The sequence below is a fragment of the Nannobrachium achirus genome (assembly GCF_963921795.1).
Source record: "Nannobrachium achirus genome assembly, chromosome: 1".
Taxonomy (NCBI): Eukaryota; Metazoa; Chordata; class Actinopteri; order Myctophiformes; family Myctophidae; genus Nannobrachium; species Nannobrachium achirus.
In genome coordinates this window covers 1,497,429-1,519,694 of record NC_137810.1, presented here as the reverse complement: position 1 = coordinate 1,519,694, position 22,266 = coordinate 1,497,429, and the positions used below count along the sequence as shown (strand labels likewise).

The window sequence follows — 22,266 nt, the reverse complement described above, 5'->3', positions numbered from 1 at the left end:
AAACTCATCCCCTCCCCTTTTACCATTCACCCAACAGTGTGGGTGTGGCTAACTTCAGCTGGGTCACCACCCACCATGACAACCAGGCTTAATTAATGAACTTGTTTGGGTAGTATAATCATAATATCCGATCATCCTTCTGATTGGTATAATTTTGGTAAATCCTATTTTTTGGTAAAACCTTTGAACTGTTTGTCGTAGAGACTAGAGTTGTGTCACTGGATTTGGTTTTAAGTCTTTGTCCTTCATGTCCCCAATTCTGATTGGTCAATATTCCATAGTTTCTGTATTTAGCTAATATTTAGAACAGTGTGTGGGGAAAACATTATTGCTACAGGACTTCATGAGGGTGTTCTCAGTAACCCGGTAGGCGGGGCCGGGACCTTCTGTGTTTCCTTCTACTCCGACGGTCAGAGTTTAGACCACTTGCCATCCGAAGCGGACTTGAGCCACGTGAGACACTTCCGAGCGAGCTAAACCAAGTAAGGTTCCGCGTGGAGCGTTGCAAAGTCAGCTTGAGCCGACTCACTGCTGTTCGAGTTGCGTACTGATAGGGACAGAATAGTAGATTATCGAAAACGAGCGCTCCTTTTTTCAATCATGACAGGTTTTCAAACACCCCCTGGGTACAAAGATTCACTGGATATTCTTCATAGGGGGAGGGGGTTTAACCCATTTAGACTAGGAACGCATTATTACGCATTATTTTGTGCTTTAACTATTCAAAAATAGCAGATATACAAGCTCAGTGCGGCACCGAGTGCCGTGCTGCGAGCTTGTAGATCTGCTATTTTTGAAAAATCTTGAAAACGTGTTTTAAAAAAAAAAAAATGTTTCTATGTCAGTGGAGCTCAAACCTTTTTATGTGAAGGACGCCAAAATTATATGTATTTGGCCACGGACCCCCATCTCAAAATATCTAGTTCCAGAGATCCCCAGAAGCAACATTTGAGTTGTTCGCTTAAAAAATACATATATTCAAAGATTTGCACACATTTTCACGGCTTTTCAAAAATAGCAGATATACAAGCTCGCAGGGCGGCACTTGGTGCCGCGCTGTGAGCTTGTATGTCTGCTATTTTTCAATAGCCCTTGTGACGCCCCTGTATATATACATATGGCATTAAGTCATTAAGTCATTAAGTCAGATCAACATAATTGCAGGATGATGAGAGCTATCAGGATGACAATATGTATAAAGAGTAACATAGACTCACTGTGTGGATGAGTGGATGTAGTTCTGTCTGTCTGCCTCGGTGGAAGAGTTGAGTCTGTGTTCTGGTCATCTTCTGTAACATCAGGGTTCTGGTCATCTTCTGTAACATCAGAGTTCTGGTCATCTACTGTAACATCAGGGTTCTGGTCATCTTCTGTAACATTATAAACATACTATTGACAATAGAGACAAAGAAAGGAATACAGGACTAGTAGATGAATGTAATATACTGTAGGCTCCTATGGTGCTGTGTTGCTGTCTGCTAGCAAGCCTGGCTCTTTAGTAGACTGGTAACGTACAGGCCTTGTAGTAGCGGCCCAGGTTTGCCTCCCGGTGGTGGTGCCTTGCGGCCTACTCTACATTAATACATACTTTTGAACTCTTTTAAATAAACGTGGATTATTAACATCCAGGAGGATTTTTTTCTCCCAGTTTAGTCGTTATGCCAATTCCAAATTTTCACCTACACAATGTGTACTTACTGACTACACAATGTGTACTTACTGACTACACAATGTGTTCTTACTGACTACACAATGTGTACTTACTGACTACACAATGTGTACTTATAATGTGTACTTACTTACAGTACTAAACATATGTACTTACTACAAAATAGAGTCCATGGCACTGCTAACCACTACAGTAAGGTGTGTTGACAACCTTGTGTCTCCTCTGATTGACATGAAGTCAGCAGCTGCATCTTTTCAGCTGACAGTGAGGAGGTTTAAAGGAGGATGAAACACATGTGGAGGAACATGATGTTCCTTCAAGCATGTCTCCTTACTGAACCTGTGATCACTCTCCATCCATCCATCCATCCATCTTCAACCGCTTATCCGGAATCGGGTCGCGGGGGTAACAGTTCCAACTGAGACTTCCAGATTTCCTTATCCCGCGCAACTTCCTCCACTCCCTCAGGGAGTATACCGAGGCGTTCCCAGGCCAGTTTGGAGGTATAATCCCTCCATCTGGTCTTTGGTCTGCCACGGGGTCTCCTCCCAGTGGGACGTGCATCGAGGACCTTCCTAGGAAGGCGCTCGGGGGGCATCCGTACTAGATGCCCCAACCACCTAAGCTGACTCCTTTCCAAGTGTAGGAGCAGCGGTTCTACTCAAAGTCCCTCTCGGGTGACTGAACTTCTCACCCTATCTCTAAGGGAGATACCAGCCACCCGTCTGAGGAAACCCATTTCGGCCGATTGCACCCGCGACCTTATACTTTGGGTCATGACCTACACTTCATGACCATAGGTGAGAGTAGGAACGAAGATTGCTCGGTAGACTGAGAGCTTTGCCTTCCGGCTCAACTCTTTTTTCTTCACCACAGTGCCCTGATATCATCTATAAAAGGACTAGAAGTTTCTGGTCTGAATAAGCATCTCTTAGAAAGCTACAAAAGGAGATAGATATTAATTCCCATTGAAATGAGGGGCCAATCACTGCTACCGTTTTATATTGTTCTCCAATGTCAATATAGCTGTTTGCATTTGTTGATGACATGAATTAATGTGTTAATATTCTATGCTATGTTGATGAATTGAATAAATAGGACCGCAACTTAAACAAGTCCACAGGACCTTTGTGTGTTAAACATTTAGCCAAAATGTTTTAATGTACCTCTGTGATGTTTACATTTATTACTCAATGTTATGTGTTTATGCAGTGGAGCCTCTCATTTTAAGATGTTCACATCATGTATCTACAGCGCATCTACAGTAAGTGATAAATAAAGTGAATGTGACTCATGTGTAAAACACAGATACTGACCAGTCTTCAGAGCTGATGCATTCCTCAGGGTCTCCAGTTCAGTCTTCAGATCACATATCTGCTGAGCTGTAATGACAGGTTGAAGATAGATTTACAGTTTTATCAACCATCATCATCTAGTCAGACTGAGTGTTTAATGATTGATGTTTTTAATGATCTCACCACGCTGTTTGTATTCTTGCTTTGTCTTCTTCAGCTCTTCATGGCTGCTCTGCAATTCTCTCTCCTTGTCTCTCATTTGTTGGTTCACATCATCCAGTTCTCTCTCTGTGTCAACAAACAGGTACAAGTTAGGAGTAAGTTCTGACAAACAATCCATTTCATTCATTTAATTTGATTAACTTATTATTTATGACATATTCACTGTATACAGAGATGGGTAGAGAAGACAAAAACTGTACACCAATAAAAGTATTGTTACTTTAAAATAATGACTCAAGTAGAAGTAAAAGTAGTCATCCAATTAATTGAGTAAGAAATATTTACTATAAATCCTACTCAAATACTGAGATACTGATTTGTTTAAATAATCAGAATGTAATTGAAAAGTTAAAATATGATATTGTACAATAGCCTACATGATTGCCCAATAGAAATGTTACACACATAATCAGTTCTTCAGTGGTCATTATTGGTTATTTAGGACAGTTACGGTGCGATATATAGTAATATCTATATCTATAAACTGTAGCACCAATCACTTCTCCTATGACTACCAGGCCAAAGACCCACTTTGGTGTTTTATAGTAGAGTTATCAATGGGCCTGAAAATGAAGGCCCGGCCCTAACTGGGCCCTAACTGGGCCCTAATTATCATACATTTTAGGCCCTACCCAGCCTGAAAACGTCGGGTAAGGTCGGGTTTGGTCAGAATTTGAGAACTCTATTGTAGAGTACCATTTGTTTTAGAGTGAGAATAAAATGTAGAAAGTAGAATCTCACCAGAATGACTTTTATCTCTGATGACATCATCCAACTCCTTCTTCGTCTTCTTCAGCTCTTCATCTTTCTGCTGCACTCGTCTGTCTTTTTCTGTCACTAGTTTATTACTTTCCTTCAACAGTTGGTCTTTCTCTGCTAGTTTCTGGTCTCTCTCTGTCAGTAGTTGGTCTTTCTCTCCTAGTTTCTGGTCTCTCTCTGTCAGTAGTTGGTCTTTCTCTCCTAGTTCCTGGTCTCTCTCTGTCAGTAGTTGGTCTTTCTCTCCTAGTTTCTGGTCTCTCTCTGTCAGTAGTTGGTCTTTCTCTCCTAGTTTCTGGTCTCTCTCTGTCAGTAGTTGGTCTTTCTCTCCTAGTTCCTGGTCTCTCTCTGTCAGTAGTTGGTCTTTCTCTGCTAGTTTCTGGTCTCTCTCTGTCAGTAGTTGGTCTTTCTCTCCTAGTTTCTGGTCTCTCTCTGTCAGTTGCTGGTCTTTCTCTCCTAGTTTCTGGTCTCTCTCTGTCAGTAGTTGGTCTTTCTCTCCTAGTTTCTGGTCTCTCTCTGTCAGTCTCTGGCTGATCTCTTTCAGTTCACTCTCTCTTTCATTCAGCTGAACTGTGAGCTTCTCTACTTGGTTGTTAAGACCCTGCAGATCCTTTTCTTTCTCTTCTAGTTCCTTCTCTCTCTCTGTAACTAGTTTATTACTTTCCCTCAACAGTTTCTGGTCTCTCTCTGCCAGTCTCTGGCTAAACGTATGCACTTCACTATCTCTTTGCTTCAGTAGTTTGTCAGTTTGCTTCAGCTGAACTGTGAGCTTCTCTACTTGGTTGTTAAGACCATGCAAGTCCCTTTCTTTCTCTTCTAGCTGTCTCTCTTTCTGCTTCATGTCATCCAGGTGTCTTCCTGAAATAACAACAAACAAACAAACAAACAAACAAACAAACAAACAAACAAACAAACAAACAAACAAACAGATAAATAATAATGGCCTTGGCCATTATTATCATGTCCTATAGTGGAATCATCAACTTAATTTTGTGTTGAAGACCTGAATTAATGTGTTATTACTATTCTCAGCTATGTTGGTGAAATACATAAAGTAGGACCACAACTTAAACTTAAAAGTCCCTAGGACTCTTTTGTGTTATCCTTTTGGTTCAAACGTTTTAATCTACCTCTATGCTGTTTACATTTATTACTCATCAGTATGTGTTTATGCAGTGGAGCTTCCAGATTTAAGATGTTCACATGTATCTTACAGACTCATGTGTAAAACACAGATACTGACCAGTCTTTAGAGCTGATGCATTCCTCAGGGTCTCCAGTTCAGTCTTCAGATCAGATATCTGCTGAGCTGTAATGACAGGTTGAAGATAGATTTACAGTTTTATCAACCATCATCATCTAGTCAGACTGAGTGTTTAATGATTGATGTTTTTAATGATCTCACCAAGCTGTGTGTATTCTTGCTTTGTCTTCTTCAGCTCTTCATGGCTGCTCTGCAGTTCTCTCTCCTTGTCTCTCATTTGTTGGTTCACATCATCCACTTTTCTCTCTGTGTCAACAAACAGGTACATGTTATGAGTAAGTTCTGATAACAATCCATTTCATCCATTTCATTTTACTACCATATGTATGACATTCACTGTCTGTAGGCAGAGGTGGGTAGAGAAGACAAAAACTGTACACCAATAAAAGTAGTGTTCATTAATTAATTAAGAGAGTATTTACAATCAGTCAGTGACGTGGTGGAAAAAGTAAAAGATAGCTAGCGCTAGTTTCATTTACGGTTTTAGTCCTCGTGCCCCGCCCCTATGAATACAAAAGAAACTGCCACAAGGTATGTATAAACATACTTGTGTCGTGTGGATTATGGAAAAAGTTTAACGCTGCTGCAATAGCAGCAGCGTTCTACCGCGGCCTACCACGGTGTCAGGGACCTTATCGCGTTCAAAAAATACAAAAAATAGGCTATTTTTTTTTTTTTGAACAAGCGAGTTTTAAAACAGGGGAGAATCGAGGACCGCATGCGCTCCATGCCGCTCTGCTCTGGGCCACGTACCACATGTTTGTGCTGTGGGAAGCTCAAGCTCGGGCTGTTACGTCACACGGAGAGTCAGAGACACAGAAATGCACACTGGAGCAGCAGCAGTAGGCTCGTAGCCTGCTACTGTAGCAGCGTTAAAGTATGTCGTAGCAGCACTGTTATGTTACTGTTCTCAAACTCAATGGGTTGTCTGACAGACCTAACGGTTAACAGCTAATGCTAACCGCCGTTAAAATATGCTAATGTCAAACACATGTTAATGCTAATGCATACACTTATCGAGCTGCAGGCACACTTAAAATTTCGAAATTTGGGTCTGGGTATATTAGTATAATTACTTTCAGTAGGAATTGAAGAATTTTTTCAGATTTTCGAACCCCCCAAAAAATCGAATATTGGTTAATTCTTTAATTTTCTAGCCCACAAAAAAATCTGGAAAATGCTTCAATTATTTGAATGTGTGATTCATATTTTGGCATTATTTGATTTGGAACAGAAAAAGAAAAAAAGTGTTCCTTAATGTTTCATCCCATTATTTTTTTTTTAAATGGGCCCATTTTTTTTTTTGTTCAGGTGTGGTTACAATATTCAAATATGTCTTCCCTGTGGTTTTTTGAGTTAATGACATCATAAACTCAGCCCCTCCCCCTTTACCATATACCCAACACTGAAGGCGTGGCTAACTTCAGCTGGGTCACCACCCACCTGACAACCAAGCATACTTAATGAACTGGTGGGTGTGGCCACATAAAAAAAAACAAAAAACGAATTTTAACACTTTCTGTACACTTTTTTTGGAGAAAAAAATCTTTTCAGCAATTTCTTTACTGAGAAACATACAATCTAAACTTTTCATACTTTCCATTATGCAGTCAAACAATGTATACTTTACAACCCACCCAGCACGCATTTTTTACCTGGCAGTGCAGAAGAAGATCCCAGTAATTCCTCCATGACATCAGGTTGATGCTGGAGTAGGCCTTTGAACAGGGCTTCTGCGCATGCATTGCTGCTCACATTGTCCAGGATCCTCCTCATGCGGTCCTGGTGTGTGGTCTCAGCACGGACTCTGACAGCCAAACCAGCAGGGAACCCCCAGCTTATCAGGTAATCAATGATGTCATCCACGTTCTTGACGTCTCTGACCAAAGCCCCACGATACTTGGTGAAGAAAGCCCTTTTGTCTGTACGCAAAACAAAAGATAACACACTCCAATACATAAGATGTCTCAAGATGGTACATTGATAGAAATTAGAAATGTGTATAGAATAATGGATGTAAGAGCCGAATCATGGAAACACGTTTAGTTATTTTGTGACCATGGGGTGGCGCTATGCACTATAAAAGGGCCAAGTTCATGGGCACCTGTGGGAGGTTTGACCTGGAAGGGCAAAGGTTTTTGACCGCAAGTTACCCATTTAAACACGCTGTACCGCAAATTGTTTGAAATGTTTTGATTCATTCATTCATTAATATGCTTGTGGAATCCACTGATATCTGCACGGTGAAGTAAATAAATGTACCTTATTACATGAAGAAGTTGCCTGCATCGTATCATTTGGACATTGAACAAACAGCGAAGTTGAGCAAACGGTATGACAATAGATCTAACAGACCATCGGCGCGTCAGCCAAGTCCAACCACGGAGTCAACTCCTCGGTAGCTCGGTATGAGACCGAGCTACCTTAAAGGGCCTACACCATGCTTTTAAAACTCTATCTATTCTTTTTGTTTGTTCTAGCTCTACTATAATGAGGCTCTCCAGCTGCAATACCAAAACGGCCTTTGTTTGCTCAGTGGGGTTTTTCCACCCCTCCCCCTCCCCCCTCCCCTCCCCTCCTCTCCTCTCCTTGCGGGCCAATACAAAAATAGGATAATGTTACAGCTCTGATTATTATAGCCTACTGTAGGCCTATGTTGTATGATATAAGCCTACTGTCAAATGACACAGGGCGACCGTTGCTAGACCAGACATTAGAGAACGTTAATCTAAATTAGACAATCAACCCCACCCGCATTGTATTTATGTATAATGTATAAAAATGTATGAAATATAACAGCCCATAAACCATAAAACTGTCTCCGCGACTCACAAATGGGTCCCGACCCAGTGTTTGGGAAACAGAGGGAAGCATCCATTTCATAGTAAAGTACGTTCAGAATCGGCGATCGCTGAGCTATATTCTTCACTGCATACTACGTATCACTCACGGTAGAACAATGTTTATTTTGGCGATAATGAACCAAGGACATCATAGGTAGCCTAGTATAGAACAGTGGTTCCCAAACTTTTTGACCGCGATCTCCGGTGTCTGGTCGCTCGGTCTGGTCGCTTACCTCTTCCTCCTGTTTGGAGCGTTTTCATCAGCAGCGCAGCGGGCAGCAGCGGCCCCGTGTAGCCGGGGAGAGTGAGGGGAGAGGCGGGGTGTTTTAGCCCACTCTAGCCGGGGACAGCGAAGGGAAGACCGGGGGTGTGTGTGCCCTCTGTTGCCGGGGATAGTGAGAGGAGAGGCGGGGTGTGGAGCTCTTTCTAGCCGGAGATAGTGAAGGGAGTGGCCAGCTCCCTCAATAGCCGGGGACAGTGATAGAAGAGGCGGCGTGTTTAAGCTCTATATGGCCGGGGATAGTGAAGGGAGGACCGGGGTGTTTTAGCTCACTCTAGCCGGGTTCCCAAACTTTTTGACCGCGGGCTCCGGGACCCGAGACGGTGGACCTTCGTCTGGCTGCGGAGCTCCGCACCCACCCGGCCACCGCGGCGAGCTCGGCGGCGAGCACCCACCCGGCCACCGCGGCGAGCTGAGCTCCGGAGCTCGCCCGCGGGCCGGGGCTGGTTTGTGGTTTGTGGGAAAGGTAACTGTCCAAAATTAAATGGTAGGGTTTTCTTCACAGCCACACAGGACCATCGCCATTTAAAATAGTCTTTTGTTTCCTTGTTAGAAGGGACGAAGCTTGGGTCCTCGCAGTCTATAACGTCACATTTATAGTTCAATCCAGGAACGTTAAGACTTCTCCTTGGACATGTTGATAGCAAAACTGTTGATAGAATAAAAGAAGGAAATGACTCTGTCTACTACAGGGAGGCAGAGTGAGAGAGCACTGAGTGAGCAGCCCCAGAACAGTAAGCCAGCTGCAGATGGAGGTGGAGGCTAAGCAAATTAGAAACAAATGAGGGGCTGGGTTTACAACAGTAGCTCTGTTTTTTACCCGAAGGGGGGGAACGCGTGTGACGTCGCATGCGTCAACTCTCAGAACAGCACTGTTCTGAGAACCCGTGGAAAGCTTTTCAACTCTGCCTTCCCAAAAACAGAGAAAGACACAATGGTCAGAAATAGGACTTTGTGAGGATAGAAGGTGCCAGTGGGACCCCAGAAAAAGGTTTTAAAATAGAAAAAGTGAAAATTCATGCTGTAGGTCCTTTAATAATGGCTATACCTTGTGTAGAGAGTGGGTCTGTACCTGGAACAGAAAGGATGGCTCTGACTACTGTGGAGGAGAGAAGTGAAAGCCTTTATCAAAGTGTTATCATTTCAATGTCGTGTTCTTAAAGAGGTGGTGCCATAGTTTTACACCTTTTCTGTTTTCTATGTGTCTATAGAGTTAACATTACTTTAACAGACCACCAGGTGTGGTTATAATATGTTTTGTATGTGTCTATGGAGTTAACATTACTCTAACAGACCCCCAGGTGTGGTTATAATATGTAATATGTGGTTATAACACACAGAGCTGGTTAAACATGTTGCCCCATGCTAGATGCAGAATAGATATGCCTCATGCTAGATGCAGAATAGATAGTAGTTACACCATAAAAATGCTAATATACAGCATATGATTTGTGAAAGTGACAAACGGGCTTCACAGTTATGTCAGGTGTGTTCATATGCTAATGGTGATGCGATTTCAGATCAATTGCTCCAGCCACTGAGGAGAAACGCTGTGACAGACACTCAGACACTCACTCAGACATTCGCAAAATTATAGTATAGATGACTGTTCTATTCATTTATTTATTCATCCCAACCGTGATGGCTCAGCTACTTGGAAAATATAGTAAGCTATATTACTAGTTAATCTTGATTAAATATAGCTCAACTACACTACAAGCTATCCCCAGAGAAATGTAGCTAGTTTCCATTACGCTACTTAGAAATGTAGTTAAGCTATGTAGCTAAGCTACTTGTACTGCCCATCAGTGTTATAATGTTCAAATGTCTTCCCTGTGTATTTCTGGTTTCTTCCTGAAAGCTAGCAGCCTCTGAGTTAAAAGGCCCAACTGAAAAACACTGACTTAATGATATCATAAACTCATAGAGGAAAATAAAAACAATCCCAAGTTCCTTTTTGACACCATAGCCGGGCTGACAAAAGGCTGTGACTCTGTGAAACAGCGTATTCCTCTAACTCTCAGTAGTAATGACTTCATGGGATTTTTTAATGATAAAATTAAGAAAATCAGAGATCAAATCGATGATCTACTGCTTTTGTCTCCTACTGGTCCACATGTGGACCTTACAGCCTCGGGAGTGGCTTTGCAGCCTAGTGTGTATTTGGACAGTCTCTCCCAAATCGAGCTCTCTGAATTCACCTCGATTATCACTTCCTCCAAGTCAACGACCTGTCTCCTCGATCCAGTCCCCACTAGATTACTTAAGGAGGTCCTGACCCAGATCGGTCCTTCCTTACTCAATATGATAAATATCTCTCTTGTGACAGGCTATGTGCCACAGTCCTTTAAGGTAGCAGTAATCAAACCTCTTCTCAAAAAGCCTACTCTCGATCCAGGTCTTTTAGCTAACTATAGACCTATATCGAATCTCCCGTTCCTCTCTAAGGTCCTTGAGAAGGCAGTTGCCAAGCAGTTGTGTGACTTTTTACACAACAACAATTTATTTGAGACTTTCCAGTCAGGTTTCAGACCACACCATAGCACTGAGACAGCACTTGTGAAAGTAACAAATGATATCCTGATCGCGCTGGATAACGGACTCCTTTCCGTGTTAGTTTTGCTGGATCTTAGTGCCGCTTTTGACACTATCGACCACCATATTCTGTTACAACGACTAGAGCACCTGGTTGGTATTAGGGGTACCGCACTGGGATGGTTCGAGTCCTATCTGTCGGACAGATCTCAGTTTGTAAACGTTAATGATACATCCTCACTACGTGAAAAGGTCAGATACGGAGTCCCACAAGGCTCTGTGCTTGGACCAATACTATTCACCCTATATATGCTTCCTCTGGGTGAAATCATTAGAAAACATTCTATACACTTCCATTGCTATGCAGATGACACTCAATTATATCTGTCAATGAAGCCAGATGAAACGGATCAACTGGCTAATCTGCAAGCATGTCTCAAAGACATAAAGAGTTGGATGACCAGTAACTACCTACTCCTCAACTCTGACAAAACAGAAGTTATCGTCTTGGGCCCTAAGCACCTAAGGGACAAACTAGCAGATAGGAACTTTGCTCTGGATGGCATTACCGTGGCCTCTAAGGCTGCTGTGAAGAATCTGGGGGTTATGTTTGATCAAGATATGTCTTTTCATTCTCACATCAAGCAAACCTCAAAGATTGCCTTCTTCCATCTGCGTAACATTGCTAAAGTGAGGCGCATCCTGTCTCAAAGCGATGCAGAAAAACTAGTCCATGCATTTGTTACCTCTAGGCTGGACTACTGCAACTCAGTATTATCAGGCTGCCCAAGTAAGTCTCTGAACAGCCTACAGCTAGTCCAGAATGCTGCCGCTCATGTATTGACAGGAGCCAGAAGAAGTGATCATATCACTCCTTCCCTGGCATCTCTACACCGGCTCCCGGTTAAATACAGAATTGAATTTAAAATTCTCCTCCTCACATACAAAGCATATCACGGTCTGGCACCGCAGTACCTCGAAGAGCTCATTGAGCCTTGCAGTACTACTAGACCGGTGCGTCCACAATATGCAAACATGCTTGTCGTTCCCAAAAAAATACCTAAGGCCAGAACAGGAGTCAGAGCTTTTAAGTATCAGGCACCTCAGTTGTGGAACCTCCTCCCAGTCTCTGTCCGTGTGGCAGACACACTTTGTGTTTTTAAGACTAGATTAAAAACGTTTCTCTATGATAAAGCCTATAATTAGGTTCGTTCGTTCGTTCGTTCGTTCGTGCACTCGTTCGTTGCTTCGTTCGTTCGCTGCTTCGTTCGTTCACTCATGTCCAGGTGCATGTTGACACCATGGCCGGGCTGACAAAAGGCCGTGGCTCTGTGAGACAGCGTACAATCACTCCTAATCCCAACCTACAAAGTTACTGGGTTGGGCTGAATAATGGGTCAGAGGGGAGGGGGAACCCTCCTCCCTCTCTTCCCTTTTGGTTGTGTGGGTTTGTGTCACATTGGTGCAATTGTAACTAGCACTGTGCCTGCCATTATAAGGCCTGCCACTAATTCGAACTCCGGGGATCATCCCCGGAGTTTCTTTTCTGTCTCCCACTCCACAGTTCCAGTTCCTGGAAACTCGACAACCTAAAAACCTAAAATTCGACAACTCAGCTGCTGGGATTGCTACTAAAACTCGACTACTCTGCAGACCAAGAGTGTGACTCCGGACCGGGCCTCCATGAAGCACGCCTGTGGACCTGCCTGGATCTCTCTGTGTCTATCTCTTGCTCTCTCTTTGTTCCTTACTGTCCCCCCGACTCGGTCGAGGCAGCACGGCTGTTCACCCCAGAGTCAGGATCTGCCTGACGTTTCCTCCTCCTTAAGAGGGGGTTTTTCGTTACCATTGTCGCAAATTGCTTGCTCAGGGTGGGGGCCTCGGGCCTGTGAGGTATCCGCTCGAGTTCTCTCGAGGGGGTACCTCACAGGTACAGGTTCTGCTCTGGTTCTCTCTCTCCTCCCCCCACCCCCCCTACCCTTACCTCCCCTTCCCCTCCCCTCCCCCTACACGCGCATGCGCATGCAGCGCCTGTGTGTGTGTGCGTTCGTTCGTTCGTTCTTGTACACACGCATGCAGGACCTGTGTATGTGTGTGCGTGTGCCCCTTGTTGTCTCTCCCTTGTCTCTCCCTTGTTTCTCCCTCTCTCCTCTCTCTCTCTCTCTCTCATGGCTCTTTAGCCTTTGTAAAGTGTCTTGAGATAACTTGTTATGATTTGACACTTTAATAAAATTGAATTGAATTGAATTGAATCCCCCACTGTGGGTGTGGCTAACTTCAGCTGGGTCACCACATAAAAAAAAAAACATACAATCTAAACTTTTCATACTTTCAATTATGCTGTCAAACAATGTATACATTACAACCCACTCTGCAATCTTTTACCTGGTGGCGCAAAAGAAGAATTCCATTCTCTGAGTTCTGGATATGTGTCGAGAATCTCTGGTTTTCTTAGAAGTTTGAGGAACTGAGATGAAGGTCCCTCTCCTCTAGCCATGATGCTATCAATAAGTGCAGTACAGGCATCTTCTGGCTGTGGTTTATGCATCAGTTGTCTATAAACTCTATCATCAATGACTCCATCAGCATGGGTGTGCTGGAGAATGTGGAGATCTGAGCGCAACCAACCGACAAGTTCCACCTTGTTGGCGTCCAATATGTCCACAGACGAGCCCTATAGAAATGAGTAGCAGGTGTTATTATTTTGGTTTCAATATGCAACAATTGTAACGATGACACCTTATTTTGATTTTGTATTCTATGTTGTAGGTTGCTCAGACGCAAACACAATGAGACGTCAGATATGACCAATTTATTTATACCTTAATGCTATGACACAAACATCATGATATTTTTATCATGTGTTTGATATGGCATTGGTCAAATAGCATGTAAATAAGTGATTTATATTGGCCAGTCAGAAAACACACAAATGGAACTGGGTTCGATTGATAAAAAGAAACCACGGCACATTCTGCAAATTCAGATCCTTTGTGCATGAGGTCATATTGAAACATGAGGTCATTTTATAAATGATATTTTGGTAGTTTTACGTGCAAAAAGGCCTACTGAGGAGGTGTATAAACTATTTACATTCTGTAAGGAAACCACACACACTCAGTAATAGTACTAAAATGTGTTATTCAGTGGATGAATTTCCACCAAAGATGTTGCAGCAACAAGCTGACATTGTGTTGTTGCTTCTTTGATGATGCAGAAGATTTTAGGAATATCCAATCATTTATGTGGCTTAATATACAGTAAAGTCAAGAAAGATTATCAAAGGGCTGAGGTGAAAAAAGAGAAAAATAACTTATTGCAACATGAAACACGGTGCACACATTACCTACTGCTCAAACAATACCCTGAGAATACAGTATCACACTGTGCACACATTGACTCAACAATATCATAGGAAATGAGAATATACAGAATCATAGCTGCTTGTAATCATTCTATTTTCCTTACCTGAGTCTCTGTCTTGGTCTCTGCAGACCAGAGCATACTCTTAAATGTCTCCATGTTGTTGAGGATCTCCACTGAGGACAACACAGCTTCTCCTGGTCACACCTTCACTCTGTCACCTGTTGATTACATTTACATTACATTAATTACATTTACATTACATGTATTACTTTTACCTTACATGTATTGATGTATTGAGAAGAAAAAGGTAAAGTAAACAAAAAAAGAAAAAAGAGAAGAAAAGATAAATAAAAACAAAACATTATAATCTTGAAGGATATCAGGAGCTGGTTATTAAAAAAAGATACAAAGATTCATCCACTGTGTCTGTGTCTGCATTGGGATGATGTTTGTAAATCTGAGATCAGATGTAGTTTTTAGGATTGGAAGGAAGGAAGGACAGGATCAGAGATGACTAGATCACACGCCTGCACTCCCATTATTTCTGCATTTGTTACAGCTTGTAGATCCGCTATTTTTACTAGTTTTGAAAATGTGTAAAGTGAAAAGAGGTTCAGTCTGTCTGTGGGGTTTATAAATCCTATGCAAGGAGGGGGGATTCCTGTATCTTAATGCAACATTGGTTCTCTCTCAACAGTAAACAAACCAACATACAGTAAGTGTTACAGGTAGGGTTGGCCAACTCCCAGAGTTTCAAATACGGGACACTTACTAATGAAACTTTCGGCGCCGCCGAAAAATCGGGTATTTCCGTTTATAAAGTTGGCTAAAACGTGTATTTTCCTATATTAAATAATATGTTTCCTTTCACAATATTAATTCAGGTGTCTTTTGGGCCACCTAACCTATTACCTTAAAATCATGTAGTGTAGTCCTATATTTTATTTCTCTTAATTTTCCAAAACATATAGTTCTACCTGGTTCTCATGTGCCCACTCTCTGGTTATTTATCCCCCAACCTTCAAATACGGGACAAAGAGCGTCCCGTTTCAGTTCAATACGGGACACGTATTTTAGTTTCCAAAAACGGGATGATCCCGTATTTTACGGGACGGTTGGTAACCCTAGTTACAGGGTATCTGTATGTAGTGGGTTGAGATTACACTGGTCGTCCCTAGCAACGCAATGCCGCTCCCCCACCGCAATCACCGGGCCGATTAGTAGGAAGCCGTACACGGTCGCTCACTCATTTGGCGTTTGCCTTTCTGACTGGTCGGGGGTTGAATGCGGTCTCGCTTTAAGGTACTTTTATATGTGACTGTTAACTTACTTACTTAACCCACTGTTGCGTGTTATCGCCTGTGAGCCTGACAAACCTGACTTCTTGACTCTGCAGGTGCTCACTGTTCCCCCCCTCCTTACCGTTTGCTGTTTGCTCTGCAAGCCAGTGTCCAGCTCAGCTGGTGTGTGTGGCATGCTGTCTTGCCTGCCCAGTGTAGCCTATAGCCGTACCTACTTGGAGGTAAGGTAGCCATGGCGCACATATCTTAGTTTAATAATGGTTAAGTCATTGAGTCATTATTGTCTCCACCAGCCGAAGGCTGAGGGAGAGTATGTTTTCCCCTCCGTCCGTCCGTCCGTCCGTCCGTCCGTGCGTGCGTGCGTGCGTCCGTGCGTCCGTGCGTGCGTCCGTGCGTCCGTGCGTCCGTGCGTGCGTCCGTGCGTCCTCGTTAATTATGTATTTTATTGTCCAGCGCTGTGTTTTTATACCACATGTTTTTTAGGACCCTTATGCTGTCTAGTTATGATTTCTTCTTGTTGCCGTGGTCAACTAATGTCCCATGGGGTTCATTTTTAACCTTTTTAGATCTATCCCCAATCTGGACCATACAATGGACATAACATAAAATGCCATAACTCTTGAAGTAAACAACCTACAGGGACAAATGAACACATTTTTCTATATGATTTTGATACGAGGAATTCATTTCCGTCATAATGTTTAACATTCAAGCACATCTTGACCCTATTTCAGTACAGAAACGGCGAAAAACTACCAGAAAATGTTCAAACACACACCTCTATATTTCTCTTTGTACAAATAAACTAAGGTGTATTCTTTTTATACCACATGTTTTTTGAACCTTAATGGTGTCTAGTCAATATTTCTTCTTGTTGCCGTGGTCAATCAATGTCGCTTGGGGTTCATTTTAACCCTTTCTTACACCTATCGCCAAAACAAAACATGAGATGGAGATAATAGAAAATACCATAACCCTTGAAGTAAACAACATACAGAGACAAATCAACACATTTTCCCACATCATTTGCACCCAAGGAACTCATTAACGTGGTTATTATTAAGATTCAAGCACATTTTGACACTACTTCATGGCAGAAACTGCAAAAGAATTGCAGAAAATATTCAAATCACATCTATATTTCTCTTTGTACAATATTTCTAAGGTCACACCACTTGTTTCTTAGTACCCTAATGGTGTCTAGTGTCAAGATTTAGTATTGTTTCCCAACTCATGTCCCATGGGGTTCATGTTTTTTCCCCAGATATGTTTTTGGGCTTTTATGCCTTTATTGACAGGACAGTAGACTGACAGGAAACAGGGAGAGAGATGGGGAGTGACACACAGCAAATCTGAACCAGCGACCCACTGCAGGCTACACAAAGCCTACTGTATGTGGAATGCGCTCAGACCATTTTGAATCCATGTCCGTAAGTTATCAAAGAACAATTTCACTGGTCAGTGTCTTCCATCTCATCAAACTCCACCTCATCCTCTTCCTTATCATCATCATTATCATCACTGAGGACAGCCAACAGGTCGATGAGAGATTGGGGAAGAATTGGCCCACAAGACCAGACAGGCTCCAAAATCCCTCCTTCCGTCTTCTGCCACCCCTGACCTTGGTCATAGGTTTAGTTCCCCACAAGATTGGCTCAGCTGCTGGCTTGTAACAGGCCACTCACTCTATAGTTCACCCGCTGGATGTGGGGGATGAGCATATTGGCAGAGGGGCAGGCAGGCAAAATGCACTCTAGACCTGCTGCAGAGGGTCTCGTCTTCTCCCACCAGTTTATTCAGCATCTTGCTCCTACCATAGTTCACTGATGTAGCACGTGCTTGATTTTATATCAAACACGCGAAGGCTTCCAGCTGCTCCTGCACTTCCGGCTTCAACTTACACTCATCGCCAAGCATTTCTCTCAAAATGTTGCATTATGTATAATGCAACATTTTGAGAGACCAAATTTAGCAATAATCGTAACAATCGTTCTACAGCCAGCTGGGCAATGACTGTAAGTTGAAGCCGGAAGTGCAGGAGCAGCTGGAAGCCTTCACGTGTGTGATGTAAAATCAAGCACGCGAGACATCAGTCGACCAGGCTAGGAGCAAGATGCTGAATAAACTGATGGGAGAAGACGAGACCCTCTTCAGCAGGTCTAGAGTGCATTTTGCCCACCTGCCCCTCTGCCAATATGCTCATCCCCCACATCCAGCGGGTGAACTATAGAGTGAGTGGCCTGTTACAAGCCAGCACACTGAGATGTGTGTCCATGCAACCAATTGCATCACTGAATTATGTAAATTATACTAGAATATGTCTTGTATCAAATACTTAATTTGTTTAAGTAGTCAACTTATCTTCTCCACTAAAATCTACGGCAGTACATCTAAGGCAATAAAATCTATTCGAATTATCAAGTAAATTCTACAATGTTTGTCACAGTAAAATATACAACAAATTTTAAGTAACGTCTGCATTCATAAAATCTACAATAATTGTCCCGTAAAATCTACAAGTATAATAAAATTAATTAATTTAATAAATATTAATATACATTTTAAAGAATAACTTATTTTTTAAATTGTAATTATATGCCATTTCTGAAAATACTGTAAATGCTTATATTGTCCTATGAACACCACCAGCATGAGTCAGGTTTAATAACATTTATTCCTCATTGAATCTTCAGGACAGCTACAGTGCAGAGCTTCATTTCATATTACACAACAAAAAATTGTACATTTCATATTACACAACTAAAAATTGTACATTTAAGTGAAAATAGATGTTGAAATGTTGGAACTACGGTGTGCACATGCCTGATGGGCCTCATGTACTCGTTTTTTGGAACTCAGTTACCCGAACCCGTTGAAGTTCATATTCGAGGTCTTCCAGAAGATATTTCTGGAGCTAGATGCAAAGAAGACTGTGTCTTCCAAGGTGTATGATTTAAGTCCCAAATTAAAGGACTAGGCCAGCCCTCAGGGCTGGTTCCAAATATATTTAAGTGTTCTAAAGGTCAGTAGGGCCTAATTTTTTCATGGAGGCTAGCCCTCAGGGCTAGTTCCAACATTTCAACATCTATTTTCACTTAAATGTAAAATGTTTAGTTTATGTTCTTTTGTTGGGCTAGAAGCAAAGGAACTTATAAGCAGTATAGATTAAGACACGGCCACAGTGAAGTTCTTCACTGTTTACAATGTGATTGCCCCTGCTCCTTCAAAACCTGTGGTGCCCTCAAGTCACACTTGTCAAGGAAACATTCAACATTCAAGTCAACTACCGAAGGCATTTGTTTCAAGTGTGAATATTGCAGTTTTACTCTTTCCAACGAGAAGGATTATTTCCAACATCTTGGAGTTCATCTTGAAGAAAAAAAGTGTCTTCAAAGACTGTCATTATGAGACAAATGTTAAAGGAACCTTTGCATCTAGGTCTAGAAATCACACAGCACATTCTTCAATTGACTTCCATGCTGAAATTGTACACAAGTATCAGTCAAATATTACAGATGACATTGAAGAAGCACAATCTTGTGACACTTGAAGTGAAGTATTAAAAGAAGATGAAATTGAGCTTAATTGTCTTCCAAGGTGTATGATTTAAGTCTCAAATTAAAGGACTAGGCCTGTTCTAGTGTGTTCTAAGTGTTCTAAAGGTCGGTAGGGCCACATTTTTTTCATGGAGGCTATCCCTTAGGGCTAGTTCCAACATTGTTACACCAACATCTTAAGGTCAGTAGGGCCTAATTATTCCATGGAGGCTAGCCCTCAGGGCTTGCCACCTCAGGGACGAAGAGGACCTCTGTTCCCTCGATGCCTTGTCTCGACCATCGGTGCCCCGGCTGACACGATTTTCAGAACCATTTTGGCGATGGCCTCCTGGACCTCGACAGCATCGTTGTCATCAAATACCTGTGAAATAGTATTTGATATAAGAAGAATGTGCTAATATAAAGGAGCACTTGTCATAAGTTATCACTGTAATGGCATTTTAAGCACACTTAAACTTGGTAGAGGTTTAGAGGTTTTGGTTTTGAGTTAAGTTGCCCCAATGTATCTTGAGACATGTTGTGAGATTGTAGAGCGACTATTTTCACTTATTTCAAATGTCTTTAAATAATAAAAAGTGACAGGCCTGGGAGGTGAGCGAGCGTTGGCTTGTGCCTGGTGTCTGGATCTATCATGGTTAGCCAATAAGAGCTACATGCGACACTTCAGCCTAACCATATGGGCTCAGTAATCAATAGAAAAAAAGTCATTTTGGGAGTGAACTACTCCTTTAACCCATTTAGGCTTAGAATTATTTAATGCTTTAACTATCGAAAAATAGCAGATCTACAAGCTCGCATGACGCCCAGTTTATGGACTCTGTGGGTTCCTTTAGGGGGTCTAAATTGTTCCATACAAGTCTGTAACTCTGACAGTGTTCAAATGGAACCAAATGAACCCTAAAAGGTCCCTTTGGTTCCATTAGACATAGTCAGCAGTCAGCGTTAAGAGGAGAGCTTGACTTTTTCTTCAAGCTGGCTTGTAGATCAGCCATTTCCACTATCAATGTTCTTTTTGAAGTTGTCAAATATGTCAGTAACTTCAAACTTCAAAGCCTAAAAGCCAAACAGATGTAATTGTCAACGACAAAAACAATTAAATTGTTAATCGCAATGCAATCGTCATGTAAAATGTCATAATCGTGACAGCCCTACATTAAAGTCAAACGGTTGTGTTAGTGTGTGCTATGCTTCTGTTCTACCTGTCTCTTGGGACCACAGAGACCGACTGGCTTGGGTGGTGTGTCCTGTCTCTGCAGGGGACCGCGGGGACCAATTGGGTGGGTGTCAGCAATCTGGGTGAATAGAGTAAAATCATACATACTTCATTAAACCTCATGACTGGCCATTCTGGGCAAAGGGTTGAACACAAGGGTGAGAAAAGGGTGCACTAAACTAGGCAGGCTTCAAATGAAAAGGTTTGAGCACCACAGTCTCTCAAGAACAGACTAACTGAGCTCCATTTAAGTTAAAAGGACCTTTTCTTTGACGATGGCTGGCCAGATTGCTGACATAGAAACATAGGTTTTTCAAAAAACCTTAGAAGGATTCAAAAGACATTTATGGAATCGGGTCATAATTCTAATTTTTAAATTTTTTCAAAAATAGCAGATCTACAAGCTTGCAGCGTGGCACTCGGTGCCGCGCTGTGAGCTTGTATATCTGCTATTTTACAATAGTTAAAGCATAAAATAATAATACACAATAATGTGTACCCGTTCTGAATGGGTTAAATGCTTTTACAATTATCAGAAATATGAACATAAACACATGTTTTAAAATGACATCATACATTACATAGTTAGTTATCAATGGATGAGAATAGAGAATACAATCAATTAGAAATACATACAGACTCCTCAACCCCCTAAGGACACCAGCATATTCAAGGCTTTCCAAGGCTTTTCCAACTACAGACGCTCACTTTTACCCCTGCTTAAATGTATTGTTCTAATAACGTGGGTCACACTGTGTTACAGTGGTTGTGTGATTATTATGGGATGCTGACAATACGTGCAAAGCGCGGGTTAGACAAGGAAGTATTGTTACAGGTGAAACATGTGCGTGACCAGTCTTTTCCACACACAACAGTATCTATAGCATACACTTCCCAAATCTTTGGTTAAACTCACAGACCATTACATTCCACGAAGAAATCGTTTTTAAGACACGAAAAACACACCCACGCTGCGTGACATTATAAGTCACAGTTACATAACACCCACAGCAAAACAATGGCATTTAGACGACACTCGCGATGCTCCGTTTTAATTAAACAGTCGGATTCCCCTGGTCCGCACCTCGAGGGGGACGGGCCCGCGGCGAGTACCGTAGCTGAGGAGATCCGCGAGTAGGGCCCGGTGCGCGTCCAGAGTCGCCGCCGGCCCGTGGCGCCCGCCCCCGCCGACCGACGGCCTTCCCCGGGCGGGTTGTGCCGGCCGTGGCGGCGGCTCGCGGCGGTGGCTCGCGGCGGCGCCCCGAAAGGCACCGACCGCCGCCACAAGACCACCACGCGACCGACCGCCTGCCCGGTTCCGAACCACCGGCGACGGGGAGGCGCCGGGGCAACCGCTCCTCCAGCCGCGGCCCGTGAAAATATTTGACTCGACTATTAAGCTACTGCAACGCTTGCTTTGATTTTTCTTATAAATAGCTAGAACATGCCACCACTGTTTTAAGAAAAAACAATCCTAAAAACACTTGCGGAACTGAACCTCAATCAAATGCAAAGCTTGTAAGCTAATTTAATTCTTACCTTGAAGTTATAAAACGCAGCTTTATCCGAGGCTCTGGCATGGCGACGCCGGCGACCTGCTTCTTCTTTCTTCTCAGTTCAAATTTTTTGAAAGGGGCGTGTACTTCTTGCTAGTTGCAGATCACATAAATTCTACAGATGTTCATTGGCTGTAGAAATTACTACGTTTTGATTGTTGAGTTTGGCTGTAAATATTATGTGATTGTATTAGTTGAATTTGTGTACTGAACAAGATTGGTTGGTTTTAAGTAAATAAAGCTATTTGAGGAATAAATGCACAATATTTCACATAATACGGGACGTATTTATGTAAACGAACAAACTTGATTTGTTATTGTAACTTTTAAAAGATTTAATTATGTTACATCTACTGGACATCAGGATCATTTCTTTCAGTGCAGCTGAGCCAATCTTGTGGGGGCCTAA

General features: G+C 42.4%; 1 protein-coding gene across 1 annotated transcript in view; it reads right to left on the bottom strand.

Annotated features, from left to right (window-relative positions):
* Positions 1-21,881, bottom strand: part of LOC308305103 (uncharacterized protein) — a gene marked incomplete at its 5' end in the record, with an annotated part of 110,222 nt that extends 88,341 nt beyond the window's left edge. Inside the window, 14 exons of the mRNA XM_080749770.1 lie at positions 1,218-1,370; positions 2,986-3,051; positions 3,148-3,252; positions 4,603-4,800; positions 5,186-5,251; positions 5,348-5,452; positions 5,960-5,993; positions 6,962-7,128; positions 13,250-13,538; positions 14,333-14,403; positions 19,338-19,449; positions 20,288-20,338; positions 21,386-21,659; positions 21,841-21,881. Coding sequence (XP_080605896.1) covers positions 1,218-1,370; positions 2,986-3,051; positions 3,148-3,252; positions 4,603-4,800; positions 5,186-5,251; positions 5,348-5,452; positions 5,960-5,993; positions 6,962-7,128; positions 13,250-13,538; positions 14,333-14,403; positions 19,338-19,449; positions 20,288-20,338; positions 21,386-21,659; positions 21,841-21,881 — 1,732 coding nt within the window. The remainder of the gene's footprint in view (positions 1-1,217; positions 1,371-2,985; positions 3,052-3,147; positions 3,253-4,602; positions 4,801-5,185; positions 5,252-5,347; positions 5,453-5,959; positions 5,994-6,961; positions 7,129-13,249; positions 13,539-14,332; positions 14,404-19,337; positions 19,450-20,287; positions 20,339-21,385; positions 21,660-21,840) is intronic.
* Positions 21,882-22,266: the final 385 nt, after the last annotated feature.